The sequence below is a fragment of the Lynx rufus genome, unplaced genomic scaffold (genome assembly GCF_022079265.1).
Source record: "Lynx rufus isolate CCGP_SWC_20201006 ecotype Redwood Valley unplaced genomic scaffold, mLynRuf1.p SCAF_28, whole genome shotgun sequence".
Taxonomy (NCBI): domain Eukaryota; kingdom Metazoa; phylum Chordata; class Mammalia; order Carnivora; family Felidae; genus Lynx; species Lynx rufus.
Window position 1 is genome coordinate 1,955,398 of NW_025814843.1, and position 27,541 is coordinate 1,982,938.

At 60.7% G+C, this 27,541-nt stretch overlaps 2 protein-coding genes across 2 annotated transcripts in view; one reads left to right on the top strand and one right to left on the bottom strand.

The window, feature by feature from the left end:
• The window catches only part of SLC5A10 (solute carrier family 5 member 10), a 58,356-nt gene that overhangs the window by 9,509 nt on the left and 21,306 nt on the right, over nt 1-27,541 (top strand). The window contains exons 6-9 of the mRNA XM_047089655.1: nt 2,180-2,285; nt 2,579-2,659; nt 4,156-4,361; nt 8,131-8,266. Of these exons, the coding sequence (XP_046945611.1) occupies nt 2,180-2,285; nt 2,579-2,659; nt 4,156-4,361; nt 8,131-8,266 (529 nt within the window). The remainder of the gene's footprint in view (nt 1-2,179; nt 2,286-2,578; nt 2,660-4,155; nt 4,362-8,130; nt 8,267-27,541) is intronic.
• The window catches only part of FAM83G (family with sequence similarity 83 member G), a 28,181-nt gene continuing 4,793 nt past the window's right edge, over nt 4,154-27,541 (bottom strand). The window contains exons 3-6 of the mRNA XM_047089654.1: nt 18,263-18,430; nt 10,879-11,003; nt 8,881-10,138; nt 4,154-4,943 (exon numbers count right to left, since the gene is read on the bottom strand). Coding sequence (XP_046945610.1) covers nt 4,533-4,943; nt 8,881-10,138; nt 10,879-11,003; nt 18,263-18,430 — 1,962 coding nt within the window. The 3' untranslated portion in view covers nt 4,154-4,532. The remainder of the gene's footprint in view (nt 4,944-8,880; nt 10,139-10,878; nt 11,004-18,262; nt 18,431-27,541) is intronic.

Here is a 27,541-nt window from a genome sequence, read left to right on the forward strand (position 1 = left end):
GGAGGTCCCGCTCCCCCCTTCCGCCAGCCTCCGCTGAGGGCAGGGCTCTGTAGAGGGATGGAGGAGGCTGGGCCTGCCCCTGTGCCCGTCTCCATATCTGCTTACCCATTTTCCAGATAAGAGCCACCAAGGCCCAGGAGGCGGCATGACCTCCACAAAGCCGTGTGATCAGGGACACAGTTTAGGGCTCTTAGCTTCATACGAGGCCGCAGCTCTCCTGGGCCCCCAAGAGACTGGGCTCGGGCTGCAGAAGGGGAGGTCCAGTCGGGCTGGGTGCCGTCTAAAGTTCCTGGTCGGCGGGGACTCCCCAGGAGCCTGTAGGCAATCTCATATTCGCTGCGGCACAGGCTGTTGCTGGATGCCGTGCAGGGTCCTGGAGTGAGGACAGCGGCTGAGTCCTACCTCCACACTTTGGCCTGTACTGCTCCTGACACTGTCCAAGTCCTCATGGCTCCTCGCGGCCCACCGCCCCAGACAGGAGTCCCTGAGGAGTAGAGGTTAGGGGAGCAGGGCATCGGAGAAGATAGTTCTGGAAGACGGAGCCTGCGGACTGGGCAGCCCCAAGGCACAGGGACCTGGCCAACCGAGGCCTGGAGGCCGTGAAGTGCTGGGCCTGGAATGGTGGCCAGTCTGGTGTGGCCAGAGTCACCTGGGCTTAGAGATGAGTGGCCGGGGCCTGAAGGCCAGCCACACAGATCAGGGCTCCGCTCTGAGGGCGGCCTGGGTGCGGAGAGGGGTCTTGGGTGGCAGGAGGATGAGCAGGCGGGAGGAAGGGGCTGCTGCTTTCTAGAGACCTCTTGCTCCCCATTCACCCGGCAACTCCAATCTCTGATACCTGTTGGAGCCTGACCTCGGGGAAGTCCGTCCCCTCCCCAGGCTTGTGTCTCCTCCGGTCTGATGGGGGAGGGGGCTTGAAGAGTCCTTCCTGCTCTGATATTCACAACCCTGGGCTTCTCTCCTTGAGCTGGAGTAGACACACGTACGAATGCACACACACACACACACACACACACACACACACTCACACACCACCAAAGCCAGGGACCAGAGTGAGGGGCTGCCGATCTCCTCAAAGCACCTTGTCAGAGTCCACACTGGCTGGTCTCTCCAAGGGAGGGTAAAGGAGGGGCCTGGAGGGAGAGGGACAGGGAACACAGGCTCTGGAGTGACACCCGGGCTCGGCCGGGGCTCTGTGTCCTTAGGGCTTGGAGCCTGGGGGAACCGGGGGTCCACAAGACCGACCGGGCCGTGCTGGTCAGCTGGATGTCGGGCCAGGCACTGCAGTAGTTCGAAGGGGCCCCGTGCCCCCTGGTCCCACGCAGCCTCGCTCAGCCTTCTCGGGAGCCTGTTGGCCCCAAACGTTGTATTTCAGGTCATCTCCCCCGAACTGAGCAAGCCCAGAATGGAACATTTGGAATCCTGTCAGGGTGGAGCCCCCTTGAGCTCACAGGACAGTCCTGCCCTCCTTCCCTGGGCTCCCAGTACAGTATGGGGGTGGGGGTAGAATTAGGGGTGTGAGGCTCACCCCAGGACTAGGACTCCAGCCCCATAGGCTGCCCCAGGGTCCGGGATGGCAGCGTCTGTATGCAGTGCAGCCTCTGGGGACCAGCCTTGGCCCGAGACACGGTCCTGGCTTCAGTTCCAACCCCACCGGAGGGCAGTGAGCAAGACTGCCCCCCTGCCCCCCCCGGCCTGCCCCCAGAACACGTCTGGTCGTTTTTCAGGGCCACCTGTCTAATGGGGAGCAGAGAACAGGGGCCGCACCCAAATGGATATGGGCCTGGAGCCCTAGGCTGCAGATCTGTGTCTTCAGGCCCGTAAGGCTTCTCGGGCCTCCTTCAGGAAGCCCTCCTGGACTCCTCCTTGTCATGGACCCCTGGGAACCAAGGACACAGGGCTCCTGCTTTACATCTCCAGGCAGGGGCCAGACTCAATAACAACACTGCTCCTTGGTGGACATCGGCCACTCGGGACTTTATTAAATCAGCAGCATCCCCTGCACAACCGCTCGTCCACGGCCACGACCCCCTCCCGCCCTCCCAGCAGCGCCGGTGGGTGTGTGCGCGGGGCGTCTCTCCCTCCGTGTCCACGGGGCACTGAGGCCGCACGTCGAGTGAGCGGTGCCCTGAGTCCTGCGGTCACCTCGGGCCTCCGCACAACTTCCTCTCCCCTCCCGCAGATCGACCTGTACGCAGGGGCCCTCTTTGTGCACATCTGTCTGGGCTGGAACTTCTACCTCTCCACCACCCTCATGCTCGCCATCACGGCCCTGTACACCATCGCAGGTACGGCGCCCTCGCGGGGGTCGGGCGGGGGCCCGCGGACAGAGGACCTGACCGCCAGCCCGGGTGTCCACGTGGCCGGGCAGAGGTGTGCAGGGGCCTGAGAGGTGGGCGGGAGCCGGGGGGCCACCTCCCCGCACAGCCTGGCCGGCGGAGATTTGAATCGGGCTCCGCCGGCCCAGCTGAGCGGTCCACAGCTCACCCACCTGTGAGAGGGCAGGCGACACGTACGTGGAACAGCCGTCCCTCCTCCCTCGGGGCACAGCTTTCTCCAGCTCCCTTTTTTCTACCCACAGGGGGTTTGGCTGCTGTGATCTACACGGACGCCCTGCAAACGCTCATCATGGTGGTGGGGGCCGTCATTCTGACCGTCAAAGGTGAGGGGTAGCCCCCCGCAGCCAGCGCTTTTGGGGGTCCGCCCTGTTAGGACCCAGGGGCCAGCACCGGGCGGGGAGGAGGGGGTGGTGGACTCACAAGGTCGAGCCATGAGGCGGTCAGCCCGTCAGCCTCCCCTGGGTGACAGAGGCTGTGTGTTCCTTTCCCACCTGTCGCCCAGCTGCCATTTGTCACCAGCTCCGGGCCGGCTCCGGTCTGGTGTGGAGGGGACTCAAGAACGCAGGGCCACGGCACCTGCCCTGGCTCAGGACTAGATGGTGACCTAGGGCCGAGGGCAGGTGCGCACACAATCAGGACTCCACGAACACTGCCAGGGCATTGATGGGCTCCAACTGTTTAAAATCATGTGCATAATCCCAAAAAGTGCTGCTACGGGTTGCTGGCCGATGGCAGGGGAGGAGAGAAGAGGGTTTAGACAGCTCGGTGATACTGGTCAGGGAACCCGGAGGAAGCTCAGAGGGCTCCCTCAATAAATAGGTAGTGAACTCCCCGTCCTGGGAAGTATGCAACCAGAGCCAGGAGGATCCCACAGAGGGTGAACAGAGGCCTTTAAAGCCTCCTCCAGACTCAGACTGTAGGATCCTCTAGCCTGGTAATTTCCGATCTTTGTATGGTGTTTGTACGTTTGCTCTGAGTACCCGGCCCGGCCTGGGCTCCAGGCGGCAATGAGGCTGGGGGCCCAGAGTCCGGGAGCAGGCTTCCTGCTTGGGAAAGGCAGGGGAGAGGGGCTTGCAAGTAAGACTAGGGATCTTCCTGTATCCAGACTTTGTGTACCTGCTTGCTTTCAGACCAGGGGGGAGACCCCACTGCAGGAGAGGGACCCAGGCAGCCGGGCCCAGCCTGGACGGGAGGGGTGGTTACAGACACAGCAAAAGCCGCAGATGGGCCAGGGTTTGGCCACACAGGGCCCTGACTCTGAGGTAGACAGGAACAGTGAGGGAGTGAATGTGCTCTGGCCTCGAGAGGAAAGACTTCTGGCTCGAGCCCCGGCCGGTGGGCCATGTGGCTTTGGTCATGCCCTTGTCCCTTCTGGGACTTGTTTCTGTTCTCAGTGCTACGTGCCAGCCATCCTCAGCTCTGCCAAAATCACATCCTTTAGGAGCCCCAGGTCAGGACTTTAACACTTTCAGACTCCCCGGGAAGGTCCTCCAATGCCAAGAAAAAATACTTTTGCTTCCTTGATTCGACAGTCTGAAGCTTGGCAGAGAACCCCTGCCCGAGGCCAACAGGCGTCCGGGGGCCAAGAGGACACTGTGGTGTCCACGTGCAAAATGCTCATTTAATAGTATTATTTTTAAATACAAATAAAATAGTTATTTGAAATCCCCTGTTCTGGAAAACCCTCTACCCTCCACGCCTCTCCAGACACTGGGAAAGGTGGATGGGAAAAAGTCAAGTTTGGTGCATCGGGAAGTGGGGGCCCGGAGTCAGGGCCATCGGCCACCAGCCCGTCCCCGTCCCACCCCGACCCCTCCAGCCTTTGACCAGATCGGCGGCTATGAGCAGCTGGCGGCAGCCTACGCCCAGGCCGTCCCATCCAGGACCATCGCAAACACGACCTGCCACCTGCCCCGTACAGACGCCATGCACATGTTCCGAGACCCCCACACAGGGGACCTCCCGTGGACTGGGATGACCTTCGGTCTGACCATCATGGCCACCTGGTACTGGTGCACTGACCAGGTGAGTGTCGCTGTCGCCACCCGCCCTACCTTCCTGCCTTCCGGGGTGGGCTCTGGAGAGTCTGGGCGGCCATCTGCCGATCCCTGGCGCGGCCCCAGGAACACCTCCCTGGTGAGTCTGGGCTGGGGCACAGGCCACGGACTGCACGGCTCCAGGCCCAGGGACAGGGTGCTAGGGTTCCTTGTGGTGCCGGGGGGCCTGGGCCCTCCGTTTAGAATCAGATGAGGCCCACTGGCCGCTGCCCGTCCTGGCCTTCAGGTGCTTTGACTGGGACAGTTTGGAGTAGGGGATTCCAAAAGGACTTGGATGCTCTTCAGCGACCCTGCCATCGGCCTGGGGGCTGGCATTTCGGGCCCGCCTTGGAGTCCCGGGATCTGCCAGCGTGCGGGGCACGGGGCCAGCCTTGGCCTGCCAGGGGTACGTGCTTGTTACGGCTGGGCTCGCTTTCCTGGTAGAGCTCTGGGTGCCATCGGCAGCCGCAGCGCGGTACCGCGGGGGTCCCGAGGTCCTCACGGGCCGCAGGAAGCCATCTTTATCCCTGGTCCCCGAGGCAGGGACTCTATAATGGGGGATCTGTTGGCCCTAGGAGAGAAAGAGCAGAGACAGTGAGGAGACCCCCCAAGGGCCAGGGGCAGGCGGCAGCCGGCTCACCTGGGTTTATGCCTCTTGGCCTTGCCACTCACCAGCGGGCGGTCCTAGACAAGTTCGTCTCACTGCTTTGTGCCTCAGTTTTCCCTCGTGTCACACAGCGATGGGTCCCGCCTTTCACGGTTACGGTAAGGCGAGTTCCTACCGCTCCTGCCCCAGCCTTCCCCACCCGTCCGCTGCGGGTGGTGCAGTGCTGGTGACTGCAGGGGCTGGGTCTTCTTCTGGAGTCTGAATCTTGTCCTCCCTGGGCTGTGAACGCATCAGGTCACCTCCGCCAGCCACCTACCCCTCTGGGCAGAGGCGGGCAATGCCGGGAAGGCCGTGGGCAGTTCCAGGCAGCAAGAGGTCTTGTGCCAGCAAAGCCTCAGACACCCATCTTACCCAAGGACCCCACCGCGCGAGTGAGGCAGCAAGGCCCAAGGGCCGACCCGGCCAGCCACCACGGGATGAATGAGGAGAGCCTTCCCTGCAAGACATGCCCCTCCACCCCCCTCGGGCACCTCTCCTTTCCTCGCCACTCAGCGTGGGCCTGGCCGACACTGCCGTCTCTGGGCGGGACACAGGGCAGGAGATTTTCCCACGAAGGCCAAGTGAGTCAGCACGCTGCCTGGCCTCGAGGTCAGGGCCGAATGGGCCTTACTGCCTGGAGAAGAGGGTCACACAGGGAGGCCGAGGCCGAACACCGCTGACATTGGGGCTTCACGGCCCGGCTGCGGCCTCACTTGCCTGGCGTCCTCCCGCTCAGGCCTCGGACCAAAACCCCTCAATATAGGCACCTGCACGCCGGGTCCCGCTGGGTCTGCCTGGGGCACAACCAGGACTGGGACCAGAACCCCTGCGACATAGGTACCTTTGCACCGGATCCCACGTGCCTGGGGCTACTCTGCTGTGACCCTCACCAGCAAGCAGGGGCTTTGCCTGACTCCACCCAGCCACTGGGCCAGGCCAGCCCCCCAGGATGCCCACTCTAGTCAGCACCAGAAGGCAGCTCTGTGTGCTGGGGCCGCAGGGCTTTTCATGTTCTTTAGACTTTTCACTACCTCCTGGCTCATCCCCCACGTGTCACTGACACTCGAACTCAGAAACAAACTGACCCAATAAGACAGGAGGCGAAAGTCCCAATGGGCAGAGAGCTCTACGGAGCCCCTCTCTGACCTCAGCGTCCCTGTCTGAAACGCAGGGAGGCACTCGGGCCAGGGGGCCTCCTGGGGTCCTGCCTGCTGTGGCGATGCACCTTCTGTCACCTGCTGCTCCTGCTGTCTCACGTGGAGTGTCCCTTTCAGGCGACAGCAGCAGCTACGTTAATCAGAACAGCGAGCGCCATTTTTCCCGGTGTGAGTGCGCGGCACCCGTAACCTGGTTTCACCCACGGGAAGGTTCTCTCGCCTTCACCTCACGGCCGAGACAGACAGACAACCAGGCCAGTTCAGGACTTTCCCAGAGTGGCGCCAGGGTCCAAAGGCCCCCGGGCCAGCACTGAGCCATGGCTGACCCCGAGGCTGCACCCCAAGGGAAGCCTAAACTTGGGGAACTCGCGACCAGCCGGGCGTGAGCTGGGCCACCTGCATGGTGCCTCGCTCGGTCCTTGCAGCAACCCTGTGTTAGTAGCCCACTTTAGAGATGAAGGCACAGGGGATCAGGGAGGTTAAGTGGCCGAGCACGGGGAGTGGGTCACAGCTGCCGGCCCAGCCTGGGCTGAGAGGTCGCGGGGACGCAGCAGCCCGCTGACACTGCAGGGAAGGGCCCAGCCCTGCCGCTCGCCTCAGCTTCTCCAGCTGCAGAATGGGGTGACAGCAGCTGCCCCCCACCCCTGCCTCCCAGGGCTGCCCGCCACGAGCACAGAGGAGCGCAGCCCTGGGCTCTTGCACCCACAGGACATCAGAGAATTGCGTCAAACCCCCTCATCGTCCAGACAGGGAAACTGAGGCCCCAAGTGAGGCCATGACTTGTCCCAAGTCAGAGGTAGCCGGTGCCAAAGCAGGATTGAGGTCAGCTTGTCCTTCAACCTCAGGGTTGCCCCTCTAGACCCTGTAACGAATGCTCTATCATGTCTCAGAGGAAAATAAATGCTGGGAGCTCTCCATTCAACCAGCATGTCTGGAAAATAGGTTAAAATCACACATTCTTACTTCTGAACTGCAGCTGGTGACTTAAACTGCAGAGCACCAAATGAAAAATACTTCGATTTAGAATGTGTAGATCGTACAACTCTGTGAACAAACACACTAAAACTGTATTAGTTTTGTACAGTTTATGTGGCTGAACTCTATGTGAATTATACTTCTGCAAAGCTGTTTATTATTACTTTTTTAACGTTTATTTGTTTTTGAGACAGAGAGAGACAGAGCATGAACAGGGGAGGGTCAGAGAGAGGGAGACACAGAATCTGAAACAGGCTCCAGGCTCTGAGCTGTCAGTACAGAGCCTGACACGGGGCTCGAACTCACGGACCGCGAGATCACGGCCTGAGCCAAAGTTGGACGCTTAACCAACTGAGCCACTCAGGCGCCCCGATCCATAAAGCTGTGAAAGAAAGAAAGGAAAGAAAAAAAGAAAGAAAGAAAGAAAGGAAGGAAGGAAGGAAGGAAGGAAGGAAGGAAGGAAAGAAAGAAAGAAAGAAAGAAAGAGGGAGGGAGGGAGGGAGAAAGAGAGAAAGAGAGAAAGAGAAAGAGAGAAAGAGAGAAGAAAGAAAGAAAGAAAGAAAGAAAGAAAGAAAGAAAGAAAGAAAGAAAGAAAGAAAGAAAACAGAAAGAGAAAGAGAAGAAAGAAAGAAAGAAGCAAAGAAAGAAAAAGGAAGGAAGGAAAGAAGAAAGAAAAAGAAAGAAGAAAGAAAGACAGGGAAAGAAAGAAAGAAACTCATAATGTCAGAGCTGGGAGGGATCTCAGATGCCATCGGTTCCAATTGTCTGTCCCTCCTCCCATGCTGCAGATCTGCAAACTGAGGCCCAGTTAGGATTTGCCTCGGGCTACATGGGGAGCCACGCTCAGGCAGCTTCTAGCACCCCTCTGCTACTTGACCACAAGCTTCCCCAAATGCCTGGGTTTAAAGCTCCAGGCCAGTGATACAGAACAGTGGCACCCCCGAGCGGGGCTGAGACTCACCCCCTCCTCGTGCCCCCAGGTCATCGTGCAGCGGTCGCTGTCCGCCCGGGACCTGAACCACGCCAAGGCGGGCTCCATCCTGGCCAGCTACCTCAAGATGCTGCCCATGGGCCTGATCATCATGCCAGGCATGATCAGCCGTGCGCTGTTTCCAGGTAGGACAGACACCGGGGGCTGGGCCGGGGCTGCAGGGGGTCCAGGGCTCTGGGTCCCTGACCTGCAGTGCTCACCGGGAGGAGAGGCAAAGGACGAATGTGAGGTGTTTCCTAGCCTAGGGGAGAGGGGAGGAGAGTGCTCCCCAGGGCCATAATCAAAAGGATTGACATGGAGGTGGCTTGGCATAAGGTCCAGACAAGGACCACTTACTGCCGTGTGACCTCAGGGCTAGAAAGAACCATCTCGGTGCGGTCAGCAAACAAGGGAGGGGGTCAACCGCTATGGCAGGGCAGAGTTGACTCGCTGTAACACCAGTGTCTGAAACCTCTGGGTATGTTAGGTGCGTTTCCTTTCGGCTCCCAGTGGCTGGCTTAGGTTGACTTTGTGGGGCACTGAGGCTGTGGGTGCCCAGCGTGGGTTGGGACCAGCCACGCGTGTGGCCCTGGGTGGTTGCCACCTACCCCCTCCCTCTGCTCATCAGTTTCCCCATCTGCACATAGCGCGCAAAGCTGTCTGATCTGGGGATACGGCACCCCAGCAGGTGACCACACTGGGTGCTTGGGGCTGGGGGAGGGGCTCCCAGGACCCCTCACGTGCGGGGACCCCGACCCACCTGGGTCTCCTTGTCCGTGGAGTGCGGAGCCTGCATCCTCCTTGGAGTACCCGCCTCTTCTCTCTCCCGACCTGGGGCCCACGGCGAGCCACCCAGGGGTCCACCAAAGGTCCCGCGGGTCATGTGGGGGGCACTCAGCTGTCGTCGGGGGGGCTGGGCTGGCCCGTTGGCTACCTGCTCCGAGTGGCGCCTCTGCAGAGGGGCTGAGCGCCCCCTCACCTCAAAGTACTCGTCCGACACAGAAGAGGAGGCCGCCGAGGGCCGCCGGGGGCCAGGGCCAAGGCCAGAGCTGCCGGAGAGGCTGTCCTGGTCACTGAGGGTCACATAGTCATCATCATCTTCCTCCTCTTCCCCATCTAGCCCATTGGGGATCACCGCTCCGTGGCCGTCGGGGTCATCCTGGGTCACAGACACCTGCCGCTGGAGTGGGGCATGGCCTGGGCCCGGTGTCCTGGGCGGCTCATGGTCTGTCCCATTCTGGGACGTCTCCTCCCCTGGGGCCTCCAGGGCCCAGTCCACACCGTCGCCGCCGTGCTGGGCAAGCAGCTCTGCCACAGGGACTGTCCGGGGCTTGGGCACGGGGGGCTGTGGCTCAGGGTCCCCCTGGGGAAGGCCGTTCTTAGCGCTCTCAGCTGGGACCCTGTCCTCGGGGGCACCGGGCCCGGGGGTGGGGCCACAGTCCTGGCTTTGCCTCCACAGCTGGGTGCCAGCTTGGGAAGTGTCTCGGATCTTGATGCGGTTCATCTGGCTGGGCTGGGGGTTCCAGATGTTGGGGTCAATGATATTGATGTAGCCCAGGATGTCACTGCCGGGCTCCGGGTCCGGCTCCACCCACGTGGGCAGGTACTCGAACATGTTGGCCCGCTCCAGGTTGAGCAGCCCAGGGTGGATAGGCGGGGGCGCCTCGGCGAGGTCTCCCGGCCGCTCGGCCAGCGCCGCGCCCCGCAGCCCCGGGGGCTTCTTCCCCTCCTGCTTCTCAGAGGAGGTCTTGGCGATCTCGTCGGCACTCTTGGCCTTGACCAGCGCGTACTTGGGGTTGACGAGCTTCTTGGCTACCGTGCCCGAGGGCACCAGTGGTACCACGGAGGGCAGCACGATGGGCTCCGGCTCCGGCTCCTTCTCCATGGGGATGCCCTTGAGGCTGACACCGTGGGACATGAGGTACAGCTCCTGGAACTGCCGGTCAAACATCTCCACCACCTGGCCAGACAGCACGGAGATCACGTTGCGGTCTGTCCTCGCGGCCGACCACGTGAAGCTGCAACACAGCGGGAGGGGGCGGCCCGGTCAGGCACGTGGGGGCCTGCCCCCCTCCCGCCAGCCTGGGGCCCCCCCACCGTGCACCCACAGGCCGGTGTTCATCAGACTGTGGCCACGGGGCCCTGGATGGAACCAAGAAGTGAGCAGGGGCAGGGAACGGCACAAGCCTCGGGGTCAGACCCGAGTCTGGGACAAGTCGCTTACACCGAGGCCGCTCCCACCTGTGTAAAACAGCACAGCGTGGGGCTCCTCTTGGGGGTTAGGGCCCCCCGTAAGGACGCTCACAGAATGCCCGGAACATCCCTGCTGTCATCCCGTGCACATGGCAGGTGCTATCACCCGTGACTTTGCTGCCAAGCCCAGCGTGGCTGTGGGCAGCCCCCGCCCTGTGCCCCCTGCTCGGTGGGGCTTGCAGAGCTGGGCCACAGCCGTCCTCATCCTGGCCCATCCTCGAAGGCGGCTCTAGGAGTGACCGCCCTGTGCGCCTGGCCCACACCCATCTCTAGGCTGGTGACACCTTAGGCTGGAACAACAGTCTTAAAGACAAAAGCCCTCCCCAGCCCGTTTCCGGAGACAGGCGGGCGGCGTGAGGGCGTGCCCCAGCCCCGCTCACACCTCAGCAGTTTTGGGACCAGTGAACCGGAATAACCAGGGTGTCATAAGGCAGGATTAAGGGCAGAAACCATCTGGGAACCGGAGCCACCTCTGTCCCCAGCCCCCAGAAAGCTGGAGAGTCACCTGTAGGAGCCGCAGATGGCCCGGTCTCCATCCACGAACATGAACTTCTGGGCCAGGGCACCCTTGAACTTGGTGGCCGACCGTGTGAAGAACTCTGTTCCCCCGCTGCTCCGCACCCTGAGATTCTGTGTTGGGGGGACAGGAGGCAGAATTACATGTGATCAGAGCACTGACCGCACTGGCGGGGTGTGCGGGGGAGAGGGGCTCAGATGGGGAAGGATGGAGCAGTGAGGCCTGGAGAAAGGGGGTGCTGTACGTGGGGACCACAGGGTCTAGACCAAGGTGGCGAGTGCAGCGATATGAAGGTAGAAAGTGGGGGGGGGGGTGACAGTGACAAAGGGCATGGGGCCGGGTGGTCTGGGTGTGACCCGAAGGCTGTCCACAGGGCAGCCCTGGGCAGGAGAAGACCTGCGTGGCCAGGCCAGCTTGGGAAAAGCCGGTGCAGGTGGCGGGAGGCTATTGCAGGGTCTTGAGCAGGAGGGGCGTGCAGACACAATTTAGAAAAGTCCTCTGGCGGTTGTGCAGCTGGGGATGGGGGGCGCTGCTCTTGGGGGACCTGGGGATTGCACTCGGGCAAGTCTGTGGCCTTCCCAGGGTGAGTGAGCGGCCCTGTGGCTCCAAGCAAGCTAGAAGGGCCCCAAGAGACCACGGGAAGGGAAGTGAAGACCCAGAGGGAGCAGACCCGGGGCCACCACTGCCTCCCGTCAGAGCGAGGTCACTCCTGCCTTTCTCTGGACTCTCTGACCACCTGAGGCCTCCTTGGTGCGCAGTTTGTGGGGCCCCGTGGCACTCTCTTTCCACCAGGAGAGTTGGGGCACAGCAGACCCCAGGAAGGGCAAAGCGAGTGCGGCTGAGGCCCAGGAGTGGAGGGGACAGTTGAGGGGACCCCAAAGTAGAGCCTCAGGATGGGAAGGACACTTGTGCTCATCTGGTGCAGGTAATTCCCCAGAGTGTGTTAGAAACCCAGGCTCCCGGGTGCCCCCAGAGATGTGCCTCCGGAGGACTGGGGTCAGGCTGGGAATTTCATTGTTTTATCTATTTATTTTGAGAGACAGAGAGAGAGAGCACAAGTGGGGACGGGGCAGAGAGAGACAGGGAGAGAGAGAATCCCAAGCGGGCTCTGTACCACCAGTGCAGAGCTCGACGCGGGGCTCAAGCTCATGAACCTCGAGATCACGCCCTGAGCCGAAGTCGGATGCCTCACCAACTGAGCCACCCAGGCACCCCGGGAATTTCATTTTTAACACAAGCCCCAGTGAATCTGACACCTGTCCGGGGCAGGAACTCCCTTGACAGCATCCTGACCGGTCTGCCTACGGGTCGCTGTGACAGGAGTCACTCCCTCCAGAGGGCATCATACCTCTGTGGCTTCCCCGTCGCCCTCGCCCACTCACTGGCCCCCGCTTACTAACTGCCCACTCGTACACTCATTCCTCAACCCTGCCAAGCCCCCAGCCACACACACAGAAAGGACTGTGACCAGGACGCCCCGCTGGAGGTGAGGGAGGAGGCAGATTAGTTAGAGCCCCCAGTGTGGGGGGCCGGGACAGGCTCCAGGGAAAGCTTGCCATCGAAAGAGGGCGAGAGGACGAGTGGGGCAGGCAGGAAGAGGGTGCAGCATTCCAGACGTGGGAACACAAAGGGCTGGTAACAAAAGCAGCCTAAGACCCGAGAGGACACCTCGGGAGGAGGGTGGGTGATGGAGCCTGTAGAACAGGCTCAGCCAGATGCCCATGCAAGACCCCACACCTGCTTAAGGGCCTGGCTCGGCCCTGTGGGCAGTAGGGAGCCATGGAAGGATTCAGAGCAGGAGTGACCGGGTTGGAGCTGCCCCTCAAGAACAGTTCTGGCACCCAACGGTGGGGCAGGGGGGGAGGGCGCATGAAGCAGTGAATGAGAAGCAGGAAGTGGAGGACAGGGAGGGACGGCCTGAGTCAGGGCAGGGGCAGCGGAGAGAAGGGAGCGGGAGCCTGCCCTCCGCTCGGGCCCCCGGCCCAAGGGCGCTCCTGTGTCTGTTCCCTCTGTGATAGGTCTCAGACCCCTCTCCGCTGGGCAGCCCCAGGGCAGTACCCAGAGCTTATGGGGCGGGCATGGATGTCCCCCTGGCTGTGGGCTGAATAATCGCTGGGTGTTGGGCTCAGCCCAGTAGGCAGATAAGCCTTTACTCCCAGGGCCGGCTCCCCTGCCCCCCAGGCTGCCTGTCTGTACACAGCCAGCTCAGCAGGAAGCTGGCCATGACCCAGGACAATTAGTGCTCGTGACTTTGTACCCAACACGGAGCATGCTCAGGGACCAGAAGTTGTAACAAAGATCCTGGAGGCGCTTCGAGGCCTTTTCCAGTCACCTGCGCCCGACCACAGCCTGGTTCTGTGGCTTCTGTGGGCTCCCGGCCCAGAGCTCTGCATGCTGGGGCCACAGGCCTCTCCTCAGCCCGGAAGAACAGCCTCAATTCCCCCCTCACCGGTGTCTGCCCCCGCCCACCTCAAAGCGTGGCCCCGTGAAGGGCCCAGGAGGTCACCACCTACATCTCAGAGTGACTCAACTCCGGGAGAGAGGCAGCCTTGGCTGTGCCAGATTTGCTATGGGACTCGAAGTGGGTCTCTGGCCCTCTCTGGGCCTTAGTTTCCCTGTCTGCATGCTGCGTGGATGGCCTCGACTCTAAGGCCCATCCAATCCTGGAGCTGTTTGTTCCCGGGTGGGTCCCGCCCCATGGGGCCTGGCCCAGATGAGGTAACGTCTCAGGAGTCAGGGCTCGGGTGAGCGCAGGGAGAGGATCCCACAAAGCTGCATTGTCTCCGAGCCCCAGGGCACCCCCAGCAGAGCACGGAGCAGGCAGGGTGGAGGGCACCCAGGCTGGCTCAAGAGGAGTGGCCGGGGCAAGCCCGTGGACCCTCTGGAACCTCAACTTGCTCGTGTGTCAAAGGGGCAGTGATGGGTCCCCGAGCGGACATCAGGGGGACGGCTGGGCAGTGTTTCATCCGCTCCAAGAGCAGCTCTTGCCCCAGCCACGTATGGGGCACGGTGTGGGGGACACTAGGCTGGGGCAAACCTGTAGTGCCCTGCCTGTATCCCCCACGGGGCCTCTTAAGCTCACAAAGATGCCACTTGACCCTGTACTGAGCTGGCCGTGGCCCACACGTGGGACAGTGGTAGGCAAAGGGGACCAGCCCAGTGCCCACCCCCCCCCCCCCAGAGCTCTGGTCAAACATGGCTCCAGTCCTGGCACCAAACGGATGCCAGCTGGGCCTCCCTACACCTCAGTTTTCTCACCCGTGAAATGGGCCTACCCGCTCTTATGCTTCAGGGCTGCTGCGAAGACTGAAGGAAGCCACGGTGCATGGGGCTAAGGGCCAGCAAGGTGCCCGGCACTCAGTGGGGGCTCCATAATTTGAGGTGCCAAAGTAGGATGTGACACCACATGCAGTGTGCCCGGGATACGATCCGTTCTGCTCAAGGGGCAAGAGGGGACTGACACGGAGGACCAGAAAATATCTAGAGTGTCACAGGTCAGGCCCAGAGAGGCCAGGACTGTCGGCCGTGTGTGACAGTCAGGTGGGCTCAGGGAGGGGGAGTGACCGACCCATGGTCTCCCAGTAGGTGGAGTCCAGCCCCCAGCTGGACCATAGTGGCTCTCTGCAGGGACCTGCTAACATCTCCTGGGCCCGAGGAGAAGTGGGGAGGCCCGGAGACACATCCTGACCAGGTCTGGCCGGTGACAGCGAGATCGGGCCAACCGTGCAGACTGCAGGGGACAGAGCACCCATGTCCCCATGCTGGGATGAACAGCAAGAAGCTGGGATGAACAGCACCCTCAGGGGTAGGGGACGGGGCAGGGCTGAGCCAGCCCAGCTCCAGGACCCTGATGTCTGAGGGGCCCCTGGCTCTTCCCCTACGGTGGGTTGCTCAGTCTCACTAAGGTGGGCTGCTCACTGCTTTTATTCCGGGCTAGGCGATTCCCTGTTGTGGGGACTGTCCTGTGCACGCTTAACAGTGTCCCTGGCTGCTACCCGCCAGGTTCCAATAGTACCCTCCCAGTCACAACCGTTAAAAAAGTCTCCAAACATTGCCAAATATCCCAAGCCAGGCAAACCCCGCTTGGTTGAGAAGCATTGCCCCACACCCCGAGTCCGTTACAGACCCAGGCCAGGATCAGAGACGGCAGGACGGGAGGGGAGGGGCACCAGAAGGGGGCCAAGGCTGGCCTGGCCAGCGTGGAACCCAAGCCACAGGCTGAATCCTGTATCCTCACCAAGTGCCTTCCCACGGCTGGAGTTTTCTTGTTCATCAGAAATAGGTCCGGCCTCAGCCCAAGTAGCTGCTGGTTTTTCCAGTTTGGCCGCACAGAGCCGACTAGCTTTTCAGATCAGTCAGGCATCTCACAGCTCTGGTCCTGTCTCAGCTGTGAGGCTGGAGGCCCAGCCTGGCTCCCCCTGCCTCTGGGGCATCCCTCAGCCCTCGGTCTCACCCCAAATGTGACTGGGTCACCTGGCGTGGCTCATTCCCACACTCCCTGCTTGAGAGAGTCAGGGGCCAGCTGAGCCAGCAGGCTGGGGTGCTTGGGGATGGCCGGGACCCTCACACCCGGGAAGGTGCTGGTGCGTGTCTTCGCACTTGACCTCAAAATCAAAAGCAAGAGAGGGGTTGGCCCACGCAATACACCGGCTGTTTGCAGAATGTGTTGTGTGAGCTCGAGGCTCAGGAGGCAGGAGGCTGGGGTGCAGGGTGGTGGGCTGCCTGGAGGTGAGGGCGTGAGGGCAGTCCCCAGCCAGAACACAGCTTGAAGGGGAAGGGAAAGGGAAAACGAGGCCCAGAAAGATTCAGTATCTCTGCCCAAGGTTACAGTGCAGGTGGCAGAGATGGGCGCAGGCCTGGCTCCTGGCGTTGCCCAGACTGGTGCCCGACACCCCCACAGTCACAAGGATGACCCCACCAGGGTCAGACCTGTATCCTGGGCCTGTAGGAGCTGAGGGCAGGTCGCTGCAGAGCTGGGCAGGGGTGGCGGGCAGCCGAGGGCGGGCCCAGGGATTACCGGCAAAGGAAGTGCTCCTGAGACAGGTCCGGGCCCAGCTGGCCCGCGGGCAGGGAGGTAGGCCGAGCAGGCAGGCCCTCGACAAGGTGACACTTGGCCAGGGCTGGGCGCACAGGAGCCTCTGGCCACCTGCCCAGGCTGTGGAGCGGGCGGGCTCAACAGCAAGAATGAGGAGGTCAGGGTCACACGTTCTTTCCCAGGAAGGTACCTGACCCTCCGTGGCGCCCAGCTCCTGGGCGCGTCACTCTGCAGAGCCTGCTGACATTCCCCAGACCAGGGAGGTGGTGAGCAGGGCAGAATGTGCCAAGGACCCCTGGGGTGAGCTGCCCCTCCCATGCTTCGGGCTATGGCCTCATTTCAAGCTCAAGTGTTGGGGGGTTGGCCTCACACACACCCTCCCCCGCCTGGGGCCTGGGGTTTATAATTTCTTGTTATTGCCAACAGCCGCGTAACTCCCCTTAGCGCACAGAGTGCTTTTACAGCCATTGTCTCCTCTCATTTCATCCTCAAACAACCCTATGAGACATCATTACGGCCACGAGGCACCGGAGGCTCAGACAGGTGGAGCCACGTGCCCAAGGCCCAGGCTGGCTTGGCACAGTGAGCCGTGCAGCCTTCTGGGTCACGTTCTCAGCCCAGTCCTGCCTCCCCCCCACCTCCTGGGAGCTCCGAACGCTCCGAGCAGACTTGCATCTGAGCCTCTGCTGCTGAGGAAAGGCACTAGACAGGGGGCTGGGCCTCGGAGCGGCCAATCCTGGGTTCAGATCCCGCCTGGCATGGACAAGCTTCTTCATCCTGCCCCAGGAGCATGCAGGCGCTGAGCAATGGGATGGGCGTCAGGTGCGCACTGGGCACGCGGCAAGGGTGCAGTGGGGATGGGCCCGGAGGTTCTCTGATCTGCTGCCCACAGGGCAGAGGCTTCTGCGGTCACCTTTCAAAAGACGCCTCTTACACGCTCTGGACCTCTCCAGCATGAGCTGTCTGCCCCGGGAGTCGACGCTCGGTGCTAATTACACGGCGGGCAGCGCGGTGGTGGGTGAGCGCGGGGCTTGGGGTCAGCCCGCCGGAGAGACCACATAAAAATGGCCCCACAGCCACAGACTCTCCGCCTGGAGAGCTCATAGCCACTTGAAAGGCCTCAGCGGGGATGGGTGGGCACAACTGACAGACACTGACAAATTACAGCCACAGGAGCCCAGCCCCTCACTGACCAGCCCGGCGTCACCCCTTCTCCAGGGACTTTGCTCAGATCACAGGCCTGAAGCCCAGGGGATTCTGACCTGTCAGAAGCTGGGGCTCAGCCAGGGAGCTCCGGTGCTGGCCCCCACACCCCATATGTTTAACTTAACGGGCAGCAAGTTAAACACCTGCACAGGTGCCTCCATTTCCCCATCCGTAAAATGGGAACAACTGCCCTATCCCATCGGGTCATCATGCAGAGTAAATAAAATAACCATGTGAAGTGTCTAGGATGGGGCCGGCCCAAGTGAAATACTATGAAAGTGTCAGCTGTTGTCATGCGTACTGATCTGTACCCTCTGGGGAACGTGCTGCCCACAGTAGGTGCCAAATGACAGCTGGGTGGAAGGAGGGCTCCTCCTGCCCGCAAGCGAGGGATCAAGTGCAGGGTATCTGAGCGGAAGAGCCCAGCCCCCTGGCCCATCTGCTTCTCTTTGGGACCAGTGAAATCCTAGAGCCCAGAGACAGGAAGTGATGTGCTCAAGGACACACAGCAAAGCAGTGTGAAGAACCCAGGTTCACCCCGATCCCTCCACCTCTGCTCCATGGTGACCTTCTCTAGAAAACCCTTTCTACTCTGCTCTCCCTCCTCAAGTTTATTTCAGCTCTGCAGCCATCAAGGAAGCCTTGCCTGACCTCAACCCGAGGAAGCTGCCTCTGTCAGAGCCAGATCCACCGGTGGGTGGGTGTCGCACAGAGAAAGATTCTGGCTTAAGCCCCCAAAAATAACTTCCTGGGAGTCAGAGCTCTCCAGATAGGATGTAAGAAGCTGCTGGAGACCAGGTGGTGAGCGCCCTGTCACTGGCAGTGTGCAAGCAAAGACAGGTAACCAGTGTGGCATGGGCTGCTTTGAAATAACATGTGATGTGGCACCTTGCGTGGGTTCCAGTGTCCGATCAACCCTTGATCAACATTTATCTGATCTCTGACTGTTGGAAGTAGTGTCCTGTCCCTCTGGGCATTCAGCCAGAGGTCAGGCGACCACTTGGCAGGAGGCTCTAGGATCACTGACCTCTCTGTGCCAGGCACAGGACTCCATCCCTAGAAGGCAGGTGCTCCAAGTGTTTGTTGACCAACTGAATGACCGCTTGGTCATTCATGACCAGCCAAGCTCACCTTGAGGTGCCCCAGGTGCATGCGGGCCCGCTCACACATGTGCAGGAAGTACTTGACATTGCTCTCGTCCACGATGATGTACACGGCCACCTTCCTCTTGAAGCCGGCCTCCAGCAGGTCCTTGAAGATGTCCACGTCAGTGAACATGTCCATGACCACGGCGATCACCTGCGAGCAGGAAGAGACCAGGGCTGTTGGGCAGCGCGGCGGTGGGGACAGGTGCCTCGGCAGGACACTCAGCCCTCCCACACCCACCACCCTCTCTGGGCGCCCCGCTCGCCCTGCCCCCCACGGCCTCGGGGCTGGGACTGGACTCTCTGGAGCAGCGGCAAATAGAGGAGAAGCACATTCAACGTGCCCGCTGTTTCTGTAACACGAGACTGCAGAGAACAAAGCCTGTGTATCCTGGCCGGTGAGGCAGGTGCAGGGAAGACAGAACACCTTGGAGTCGGGGGCTGCAGCCTGAGGTTTGGAGCGTGTCAGGGCCAGTCCCCAGAGCAGCCTTCCTTGTGGGTGTCAGGGCTCAGCACGGGGGCGCCCTGTTTTGGTCCCTTCCTGGGCTGCATTCCCGAGCCGGAACAGCAGCCCACACCATCGCCCTCCGCCTGCCACCCTGGGACGCCGAGATGAACCCGATGTATCAACAGCCAGGAAGGCAGCATCCGGCACAGCTGTTCTTGAGGTCACCCGTGCAGCTCGGGGCTGCTGTGGACTTTGGCAGGCTTTCTGCTGCCACCTCTCCTACCTGGCTGGACAGAGTCCAAACCAGCACGTGTGACATCGGTCCTCACAATGGCTGACCTCAAGCCTCCTGGACCGGGCTCAGGGCGAGACCCCAAGACGTCAGAGTGCCTCTACCCCAAGCCCTAGCCCGACGTGGGCAGTGACATGCTCCAGGCCGGACAGGCAGGGGCACTGGCCTGAGTCAAAGCACAAAGAAGGAAGGAGCAACAGGGAAAGGACAGGGTGGTTGGGATGAGCTCCCCTGCGTGGTCAGCAGACGCTCGGGCCTGGTGGGGCTCGGTGACCACCTTTGGCCTTCTCTCTCGTCCCCCGTCCGCCCCTGTCCCAGCAGGCACTAAGGGGGAGCCCATGAGAATCAGGGCCTGGTGCTGACAACCAACACAGACATCCAGCCCCTCCAGTCCTTCAAGGCTGGCACCGCTGCCCTGTCCAGGGTCTGAGAGCCTTCTGGAAAAGCCTTACACAGAGAGGCCAGGGACTCGGCCATACAATGAACTGGGAACAGTCTGGCTAGAACCTACCCAGGCCCGCTAGGGAGCCAAGTTCACCCCCACCCCCACCATGACAGTGGCCTGCCCGGCTCCCCTCACTGGGATCCGCAGGCACAGGGTGAAGGAGAGGCAGCCTGGGACCTGCTGGGGAGGAGTCTGCACACTCCGGTGAGCTCACCCAGCTGGTCCCTGCAGGCCCATTTGGGCTCCTCCCTGCCCTGCCCTGCCCCGGACTCGATCTGTGTGACCCTGAGCAAGACGCCTAGCTTCTCTGGGCCCAGCTCTCCTTTGACACAACGGGTGCAGTGGAGCTGTGGGACCAGCCAGGGCGCCACGGTGGCTGAGGTCCAGGATTCACTCCGTTCTCTGGGGGACAGCCGCTCGCTGGCTCTGAGTCTCTGAGGGGCTGTTTCGGGTCGGGCAGAGGGAGTTTGTACGGACTACGCAGGGGCTATAGGGTAAGCAGGGAGGAGCCAGTCGAGGCAGACGTTGGTTCCAGTTGAGGAGGCGCTTTCTGACCCGAAGTTAGGCAAAGGGTATTGATAGAGAGTGAGTTCCCCGTCCCAGGCGATGTTTAAGGAAAGGCCAGAGATTGCTTGGCGAGGAGGTGGATGAGAGGGCAGATGAGACACGAGGGCAGCCGGGTGGGCTCCCAACAGCCTTGGATTTCACCGGTGGGGCATGACGAGCCCCTGAGGTGGCTGGGGTGGTGGCAGGGACTTCCTCGCCTGGGATCCCACAGCCCTAGAGCCAGCCCTGGGATCCCCTTGGATAAAGCCGCCCCTGGAAAGGGCGGAGCCAACCCAGTTCTCCTCCGAGGCAGCCATCACCCCTCGTTTCCTCGTCTCCCCCCCCAGATCGGTCAGGCCCGGTTCCAGGCCCTGCCTGCTGTGGCAGATGGGGACCTGCCCTGGGCCTGGGCTGGGGGACATGCCCCAGCAGGACCCACTCCACGTGTGTCCTTCCCCAGTCGCCCTCTAGCAGGTAGGGCACTTGATCCAGGGATCATCTGCTGTTGGGCTGGACCTGTTGGGGCCAGCCCCCCATGGTGCATCCCTTCCACAGGGTCCCCGGGCTGAGCGCCAGCTCTCCCCAAACACTGGGTTCAGTGCCAGGGAACGGCCAAAGGAGGGCTTGTAACAGGTGCCAGCTGACGCCGGGAGCAGGGAGGGGTGCTTGGTGCCCCCTAGGCACTGGGATGATGCTGGGGGAGGGGGCTTGGTGCTCCCCACGGAGGCCCCCACAGCTTGTCCAGTCAGAACCAGAGGCTTCCTGGAGGCCCTTGACTTCTGCACGCAGATCCCCATTCTGTGCATGCAAGAGCAGGAGCCAGAGACTCGAGACCAGAACCCGGGTCTCTCGCCCCACCCAGCACGCCTTCTGCTTAAGAAAGTGAGAGCGGTCCCAGGCCCTCGCGCCGTGGGATGGTATAATGAGCCCCAATAACGGCTACCTCGTTCAATTCTCAAACAGGCTGTGAGGCAGTGGTTGTTACTCCCGTTTTACAGATGAGGAAACTGAGGCACGGAAGGATTCACTCCCTTGCCTGATTATCTGTTTGGGTGGCTCAGCCTGCCCACAACGCGGTGACCTCATCAAGGGCAGAGCTCCCCATTCAGACCCCTCGTGGAGGGAGCCTGGCTTAAGGCGGGCCTCAGGGAGCTTCTGTCAACAGAGAATGTGACCAAGTGGCTTGGGCCGCAGCAATGAGGGAAGCCAGAGACAAGCCACGGCTCCTCCCGGGCCCCGGGTTTCCGTATCTGCCACATGGGGGTGTCGGCCTGGCTCACTGCTGTGGTCTATCCAGCCCACAGTGTGGCTTGAGTGCAAAGCTGCTGGCCCCACCCAGAGGGCAACACCAGCCACCTCCCGCAGTCCCAGCTGAGACACGTTCTGCAGAGGTCCTGGGCAAGGCCAGGGCCAAAGCTGGGGAGAAGATGGAGGGGGAGGCTGGAAGCTGGAGGTGACCCTGCGCCCTGCCCAGGTGCCCTGCCTGGCTTGTCTGGGCCAGCTGGAGCATCTCACAGTGCCCACCACTGCCCTGCCTCCCTCTGCACCAGCGGCACGGGTCTCCCCGCCTCCCTGGGTCGACACCCAGCCTGCAACTCCTGGCACCCCCAGAGCTGTTTCTCAGATTCCCTGTGGCCACAGGAACCACTCTTGGAGCAGAAGTGTGCTCACGGGACCGGTGGGTAGAGTCGGTCTGTGGAAGCGCCGGGAGACGAAGGGCAGGAGTGAGACGGCTAAGGGGTTCTGCACGCAACTGGAAAACCCGGAAAACTGCGGACCGTGGGCCCAGGCAGCAGCATCTCTCCCCAGGGGCCCCTGACCCAGCTGACCCCTCCCTAAAACCCCAGGCCTGGAGCCACACACACTATTCTCCTTGCTGGGCCACCTTCCTTTTCTCTTCCACACGGACGACTCCTATCCATGGTCAAACCCCAACTTAAATACCGCTCCCAGCTCCTCTCTGCCATTTGAACGCGAATCGCTTGTGCACTTCTGGAAGTACCACAGCAACCTGCTGAGTGGCAACCTATCTTCTGAAGGCCTGGACTCTGAGACCCAACTCAGCGGTTCCCAGAGCTCCCTGTAACACCTGCCCCGCCCTCCTCGGCCACGGAGATGCGTGGAGAAGGCTCAGAGAGAGCCAGCCGTGGTCTGTCCCTTCAAAGTGCTCAGAGCAGACAGGGGAGACAGAAGCAGCCCGCCCACCCTGGAGCCCAGACGCAGTCACAGCAAGGGTGCACAAGGACCCCAAGTCCCTCTCTGGGTCTTGGGAAATATAGGCGGGTCTGTCAATTTAAGGCAGAGGGTGGCGGCATGGGAAGACTCATGGCCTTGGGCAAGAACCTTAGTGTCCTGGTGGGGGGTGGGGGGTGGTGTGTGTGTGTGTGTGTGTGTGTGTGTGTGTGTGTGTGTGTGTGAATTAATGCGGGTGCGGGAACGGGGCAAGCTCAGAGCCTCCGCTGTCACTTTCCTGCCTCCTTGGCACACAAACCTGAGTCCTGACCCACCAGACCCACAGTGCACTCCGGGGTGGACAGGCCAGGCATCACCACTCGCCATCCCTACCTCCCTCCGAGCCAGCTGGAAGGCTGGTGCATGGCGGCAGCTCGCGGGAACACAGAGAATGCTGCAGACTGTTCTAAAGTTTGGAACGATGACTCTCTAGACCCTGGATTTGACTTCCACTTCAAGCCACGGCAGAGGAACAGAGCCCACACTGACCCTCCCGCCTTAACAATAAACAACAACACGACAAAAACCAGGCACAATCTGTGAAACCGTGGCCAGCAGGACTGCAGCAAGCACAGTGACCCTTGAGAGAAGGGACATGAATGAGGTCAGCCCCAGGACCACCTCAGCTACCTCTGGGATGCAGCAGAACGGAGGGGGAGACCCTGGTGGGGTCCGGCAGTCTCCAGGAGTTGAGGAGACAGAGCGTGCCCGGAGCACGGCAGCTAGAATTTTCAGGATGGAGTACTGGAGGAGAGGGGGCTGCTGAGAGTGAACACCAGATGCTACAGGGCCTCCCCTCGAGCCCTCAGCTGGTGACCAAGTATCACATGCACAGAGGAAACCACGCAGGCTGGGACAAAACTGCTAGAAAAGAGCAGCTGGGACAGTCACCAGTGCTCACACAGGACCAGGAATCTTTTACGTCCCCACCTCAGCTAGACCACACACCCCTCTAAAACTCAGGGCCTGCAGGAGAGTCCTCAGGAGGATAGTACGTGAGCAGTGGGCAAATAAGGCCTAGACCAGAAGCCAACTAACTTTTTCTGTAAAGGCCACATGGTAAATACTTCAGGCTTTGCAGGCCATATGGCTCTGACCCACTCAACTCTGCTATTACAGCATTGAAAACAAACACAGACGGCACACTAGCAAATGTACGCATCTGTGTTTCGTTATTTACAAGCAGGCAGCAGGCCAGAGGTGGTTCTTAGTCCAACTTCTACCCTGGATTAAGTCTTCTCTAGTTCCACTTAATAAAGCGTAAAAAACACCAAACCAAGGGTGACTGGGTGGCTCAGTCGGTAGAGCATCCGACTCTTGATTTCCGCTCAGGTCCTGATCCCAGGGTTGTGGGATCAAGTCCGGCATCAAGCTCCATGGTGAGCGTGGAGCCTGCTTAAGATTCTCTTTCTCTCTCCCTCTGCCCCTCTCCCCTGCTCCCCTCCACCAACTGAATCTCAAGATGTAAAACAATTCAACATTTAAGATGAAAAAAACACCGGATGAGATTAATAACAGATTAGACACCATAGAAGAAAAGATGAATGACCTTGAAGACACACAATAGGAACTATCCCAAATGACACATGGTAGGGAACTGAACAACCAGGATCGGCTCAGAGCATCAGCAGACTGGGAGTCCACCTAGAAGGTCCAGGAGGCATGTTACTGGAGTCTCAAAAGTGCTGAGGTGGAGAGGGGTGGGGAGGATAGAAGAATGTTTGAAAAATAGCGTCTATAGCATTTCAACATTTGATGAAAACTTACATCCAGAGTCGGGGAAGCTCAGTGAATTCCAGGCAGAAGAGACGTGAAGAAAACCTCACCGAGGCACATCATAATCACATCACTTAAAGTCCATGATGAAGAGAAAATGTGTAAAGCAGGCAGCAGGGGAAAAGACCATTACATGGTGAGGAACAAAGAAATGGAGGCTTCTCCACAGAATCATCGCAAGCCAGGGAACACCGGAGCAACATCTCTAAGGCACTAAATGCAAAAAACTCTTAACCTAGAATTCTCTACCCGGTGAAAAGAGCTTTCAAAACCAACATTTTGAGACCCTTCAGACCTACAAAGACTGGGAGGATTCATCTCTGGCAGACCTCCCCTGTAGTTATCACCACCCCCTTGTACACATGGAGGGGTTAAGGCTCCTCCTCCCTCACTGGCAGGGCAATTACTTTACTACCCCCCCACACACACCCCACCCCCTGCACCTGCACCCCACCCCTCCCTTGGTGGTAGCAGGATTAAGGCGACACTGTCTGAAAGGCCTAGAAGGTTCTCCAGGCATTGAGGAGGACACCTGGAAGCCGCTGGCCCCACTGTGAGGGACTCTCCCCCTGACTTCTGGCATTCTCCAAACCAGTTTGCCCATCCTCTCGCTCCAAAGGCCTGTCGCCGAGGGCACAGCCTGGTCCTGCGGCCTGGCGGGGGAAGTCTGTGTATGTAATAACACGTGCTGACCCAAGCCAGGGTCGGGATAAGCAGGCCAGCTTTCTGACACTCATTCAGGCGTCCCTTTTCCAGGGACTAAGTGGGGGCAGTGATGGCCACTCCCATTGTCCAGAGAGAGGAGTCCCCGTCCCAGAGCCACGCAGTCAGCTGGTGGCAGAGACCTCCTGTTTAGGGCTCTTCCCCTGGTGGGGGATCCTGTGTACATTCTAGCTGTGACTCCACCCACCGCCCCCCAGAGCCCACTCTGGGTTCTGAAACAAACTCCTGACCATCAGCACTGCCCTGGGGCATTTGCCACTCCTTCCCTGGGTGGCCCATAGCCCAGCACTTCCATTCTCCAAGCCTTGGTTTCTCTTCTCGATAACACGGGGTGGGGGGGAGGGGGGGATGGAACGGATAACCCGAGGTCTCTCTCCTCTGACATTCATCAGCCCGCCTCACCCTCTGGATTATTAAAACAGAAGCCTCATTAAGGCCAATTAAAGGAGGCTGGGGCCTCCTGAGTGCCAAATGACTGCAGCGGACGGGGTCGAGGCACATACTATACTGGTCACACCCAGAGCCCTCTGTCCAGGGGCCCGGCCCAGCCCCATCCAGCCGCGTGGGCCCTGCCCTGAGTCTCCAGCCCTCCCCAGATAGACATCAGCCTCCTCACCAAGGCTCAGGAATGCTGCAGAGGAAAGGGCAGAGCATGGGGGAGGGCCAGGTGACCAGGGCTGCGCCCTGGGGATAAGACAGGCCCCTCCCCCTTCCCGTTGGCCCCAAGGGGCCCCAGAGTCCCGCAGTCACAAAGTCCAGCCAACCAGACCACCACGCGGTCATCAGCGCGTGGCACAAGCCGAGGATCTTCAAACTGGAAAATCTCGGACTCGTAAATTCAAAAGCCTGTAAAATCTCAGCTTCTCTGGGATCCAAGGGTGACAGATGCTGAGGTGTCCTTGAGCACCCTAATCCGCCAGGAAGACTGGCCTGGAAAGGACTTCCTTGCCTGAGGCCTCCGGGCCACCTGATGCCCACTCCCCTCTACTGGATCCCACCAAGCCCCTGCTTGAACTCCTCCAGGACGGGGAGCTCGCCACTTCTCAACCCAGACTATTCCCTGAGAGAGGCTATCAGGCGAGAGGGAAGGAGGAAGACCCAAGAGAACTGGTATTTATGACATGCCAGCTCCATGCCAGACATTACACCGAGGGCCTGACATAACCTCTTTTCCCATTTGAGTCCCAGCATGCTTTGAGACAGGTGCTGTCAGAGGGGCAAAGCAACTATCTTGGGACAGCATGGCGAGACAGCAGCAGAGGCCTGGGTGTGGGTCTGAGTGGTATGCAAGCCCATCTGCCCCCCACCCCCCCGTGGCGTTTACCCTGGGAAGATCCCTAAGGCTGGAGATCATTCGGGAGCCACGAAGGAGGCTAGAGCAGCCCATGCAGACCAGCGCCTGCCAGGACGCAGGGCGTGGTCCCAGTGTGGAGGGGCGGCCCTGCCCCGCACCGAGCATCCTCGGATCACTCAATAGCTTGTGGGTGGCTCACTGTTACTGCCGCAAGACACGTGGCCAGTCCCCATTTTGCAGATGAAGAAACGGAGGCTCACGGTCACATAGCAAGGGGGTGGCCGAGCTGGAGAGGAGAGCCGGGGGCCGGTGAGAGGACCGGCCCCTCTCTGCTGGCCCAGGGCGAGGACGGTTGGCCTCAAGGTGAGCCTGCCAAGCCGGGGGACCGGGGCTCTGTGGAGCCCCGCGCAGGCCCTGGCCCGCTCTGAGCGCCCTAACCTCAGCGTCCTCCTCTGCGACGCAAATAACGTCGGCAGGGGTTGTGGGAGGGAGCGCCGCCCCTGCCCCAGTGCTCCAAGAGGCTGGCCGGTGCCCTCCTTCCTGGCAGGGCTCCTCCTGGCTCTCCTCAAACTCTCAATTAAGATGCAAACGCCGTCGGGTAGGAAGCCTTGGGAGACACGGAGCTGACACCTGGAACGATGTTATCAGATGTTCCCCGCCTGGCAGGTGAGGGCCCTGGGCCTGGGCTGGGAATTGCTGGAGCAGGCAGGAGACAACTCCCCGGATTCGCGGCGCGAGCCTGGGCCAGCCGTGCTCCTTCTGGGCTCCGGCGGGTGCCCGCGAACAGCTGACCGGGCCGTCCCTGGGGCCTCTGGACGCACCGAGGCTGTCGGGCCCTCCCTCCTGCTCCAAAGGGACCCGCCGTGGCCTCAGCTGCCGGTAGCCCTGGTCTCCCCAGTCCTGTGTTGGTCATACTTGTGCCCCCACCCCCATCCCCGCTGGGGAGAGCACCGTGTCTGGGAGCCTGCTGGGGACAAGGAGCCTCGTGAAAGTGCTTTTACTGTCCTGAGTCAAGCTGGGGGCCCGCAGCGAGGCGCCAAAGCTCCCATCAGAGGCAGGGCTCAGAGACATCGGCCGTGATGCATTTTCTCCCGGGGAAAAGAGGCTCAGAGCCCACAGACCTGGGTGCTGGGTCCAGCTCCTCCCGCTGTTAGCTCTGTTAGCTCTGTGAGCAAGATACCTGCCCTCTCTGAGCTCCACCAAGCCTCAGTTTCCTCATCTGCACTAAGGAGACAACACCTACTTTATGGAGTTGCCGGGAGGATTACAATGGGGGTAAAGTGCCCGCTCAGCACCTGGCATATAGCTGGCATTTAATAAATGCCTCATTAAGCTGCTTTTATTCTCCTGGAGCCAAGCCGTGAGCCAAGACTTCGGCGTGTGAAGGCAGGGGGTTGACAGAAAAGATGTGGGGTTAATCAGGCATCGTGAGGTTCCCGTCTCCTGCTGTGTAGCCCTAGGCAAGAAACTTAACTTCTCTGGGTCTCCGTTCCCAAGCCCTGGCCTGGC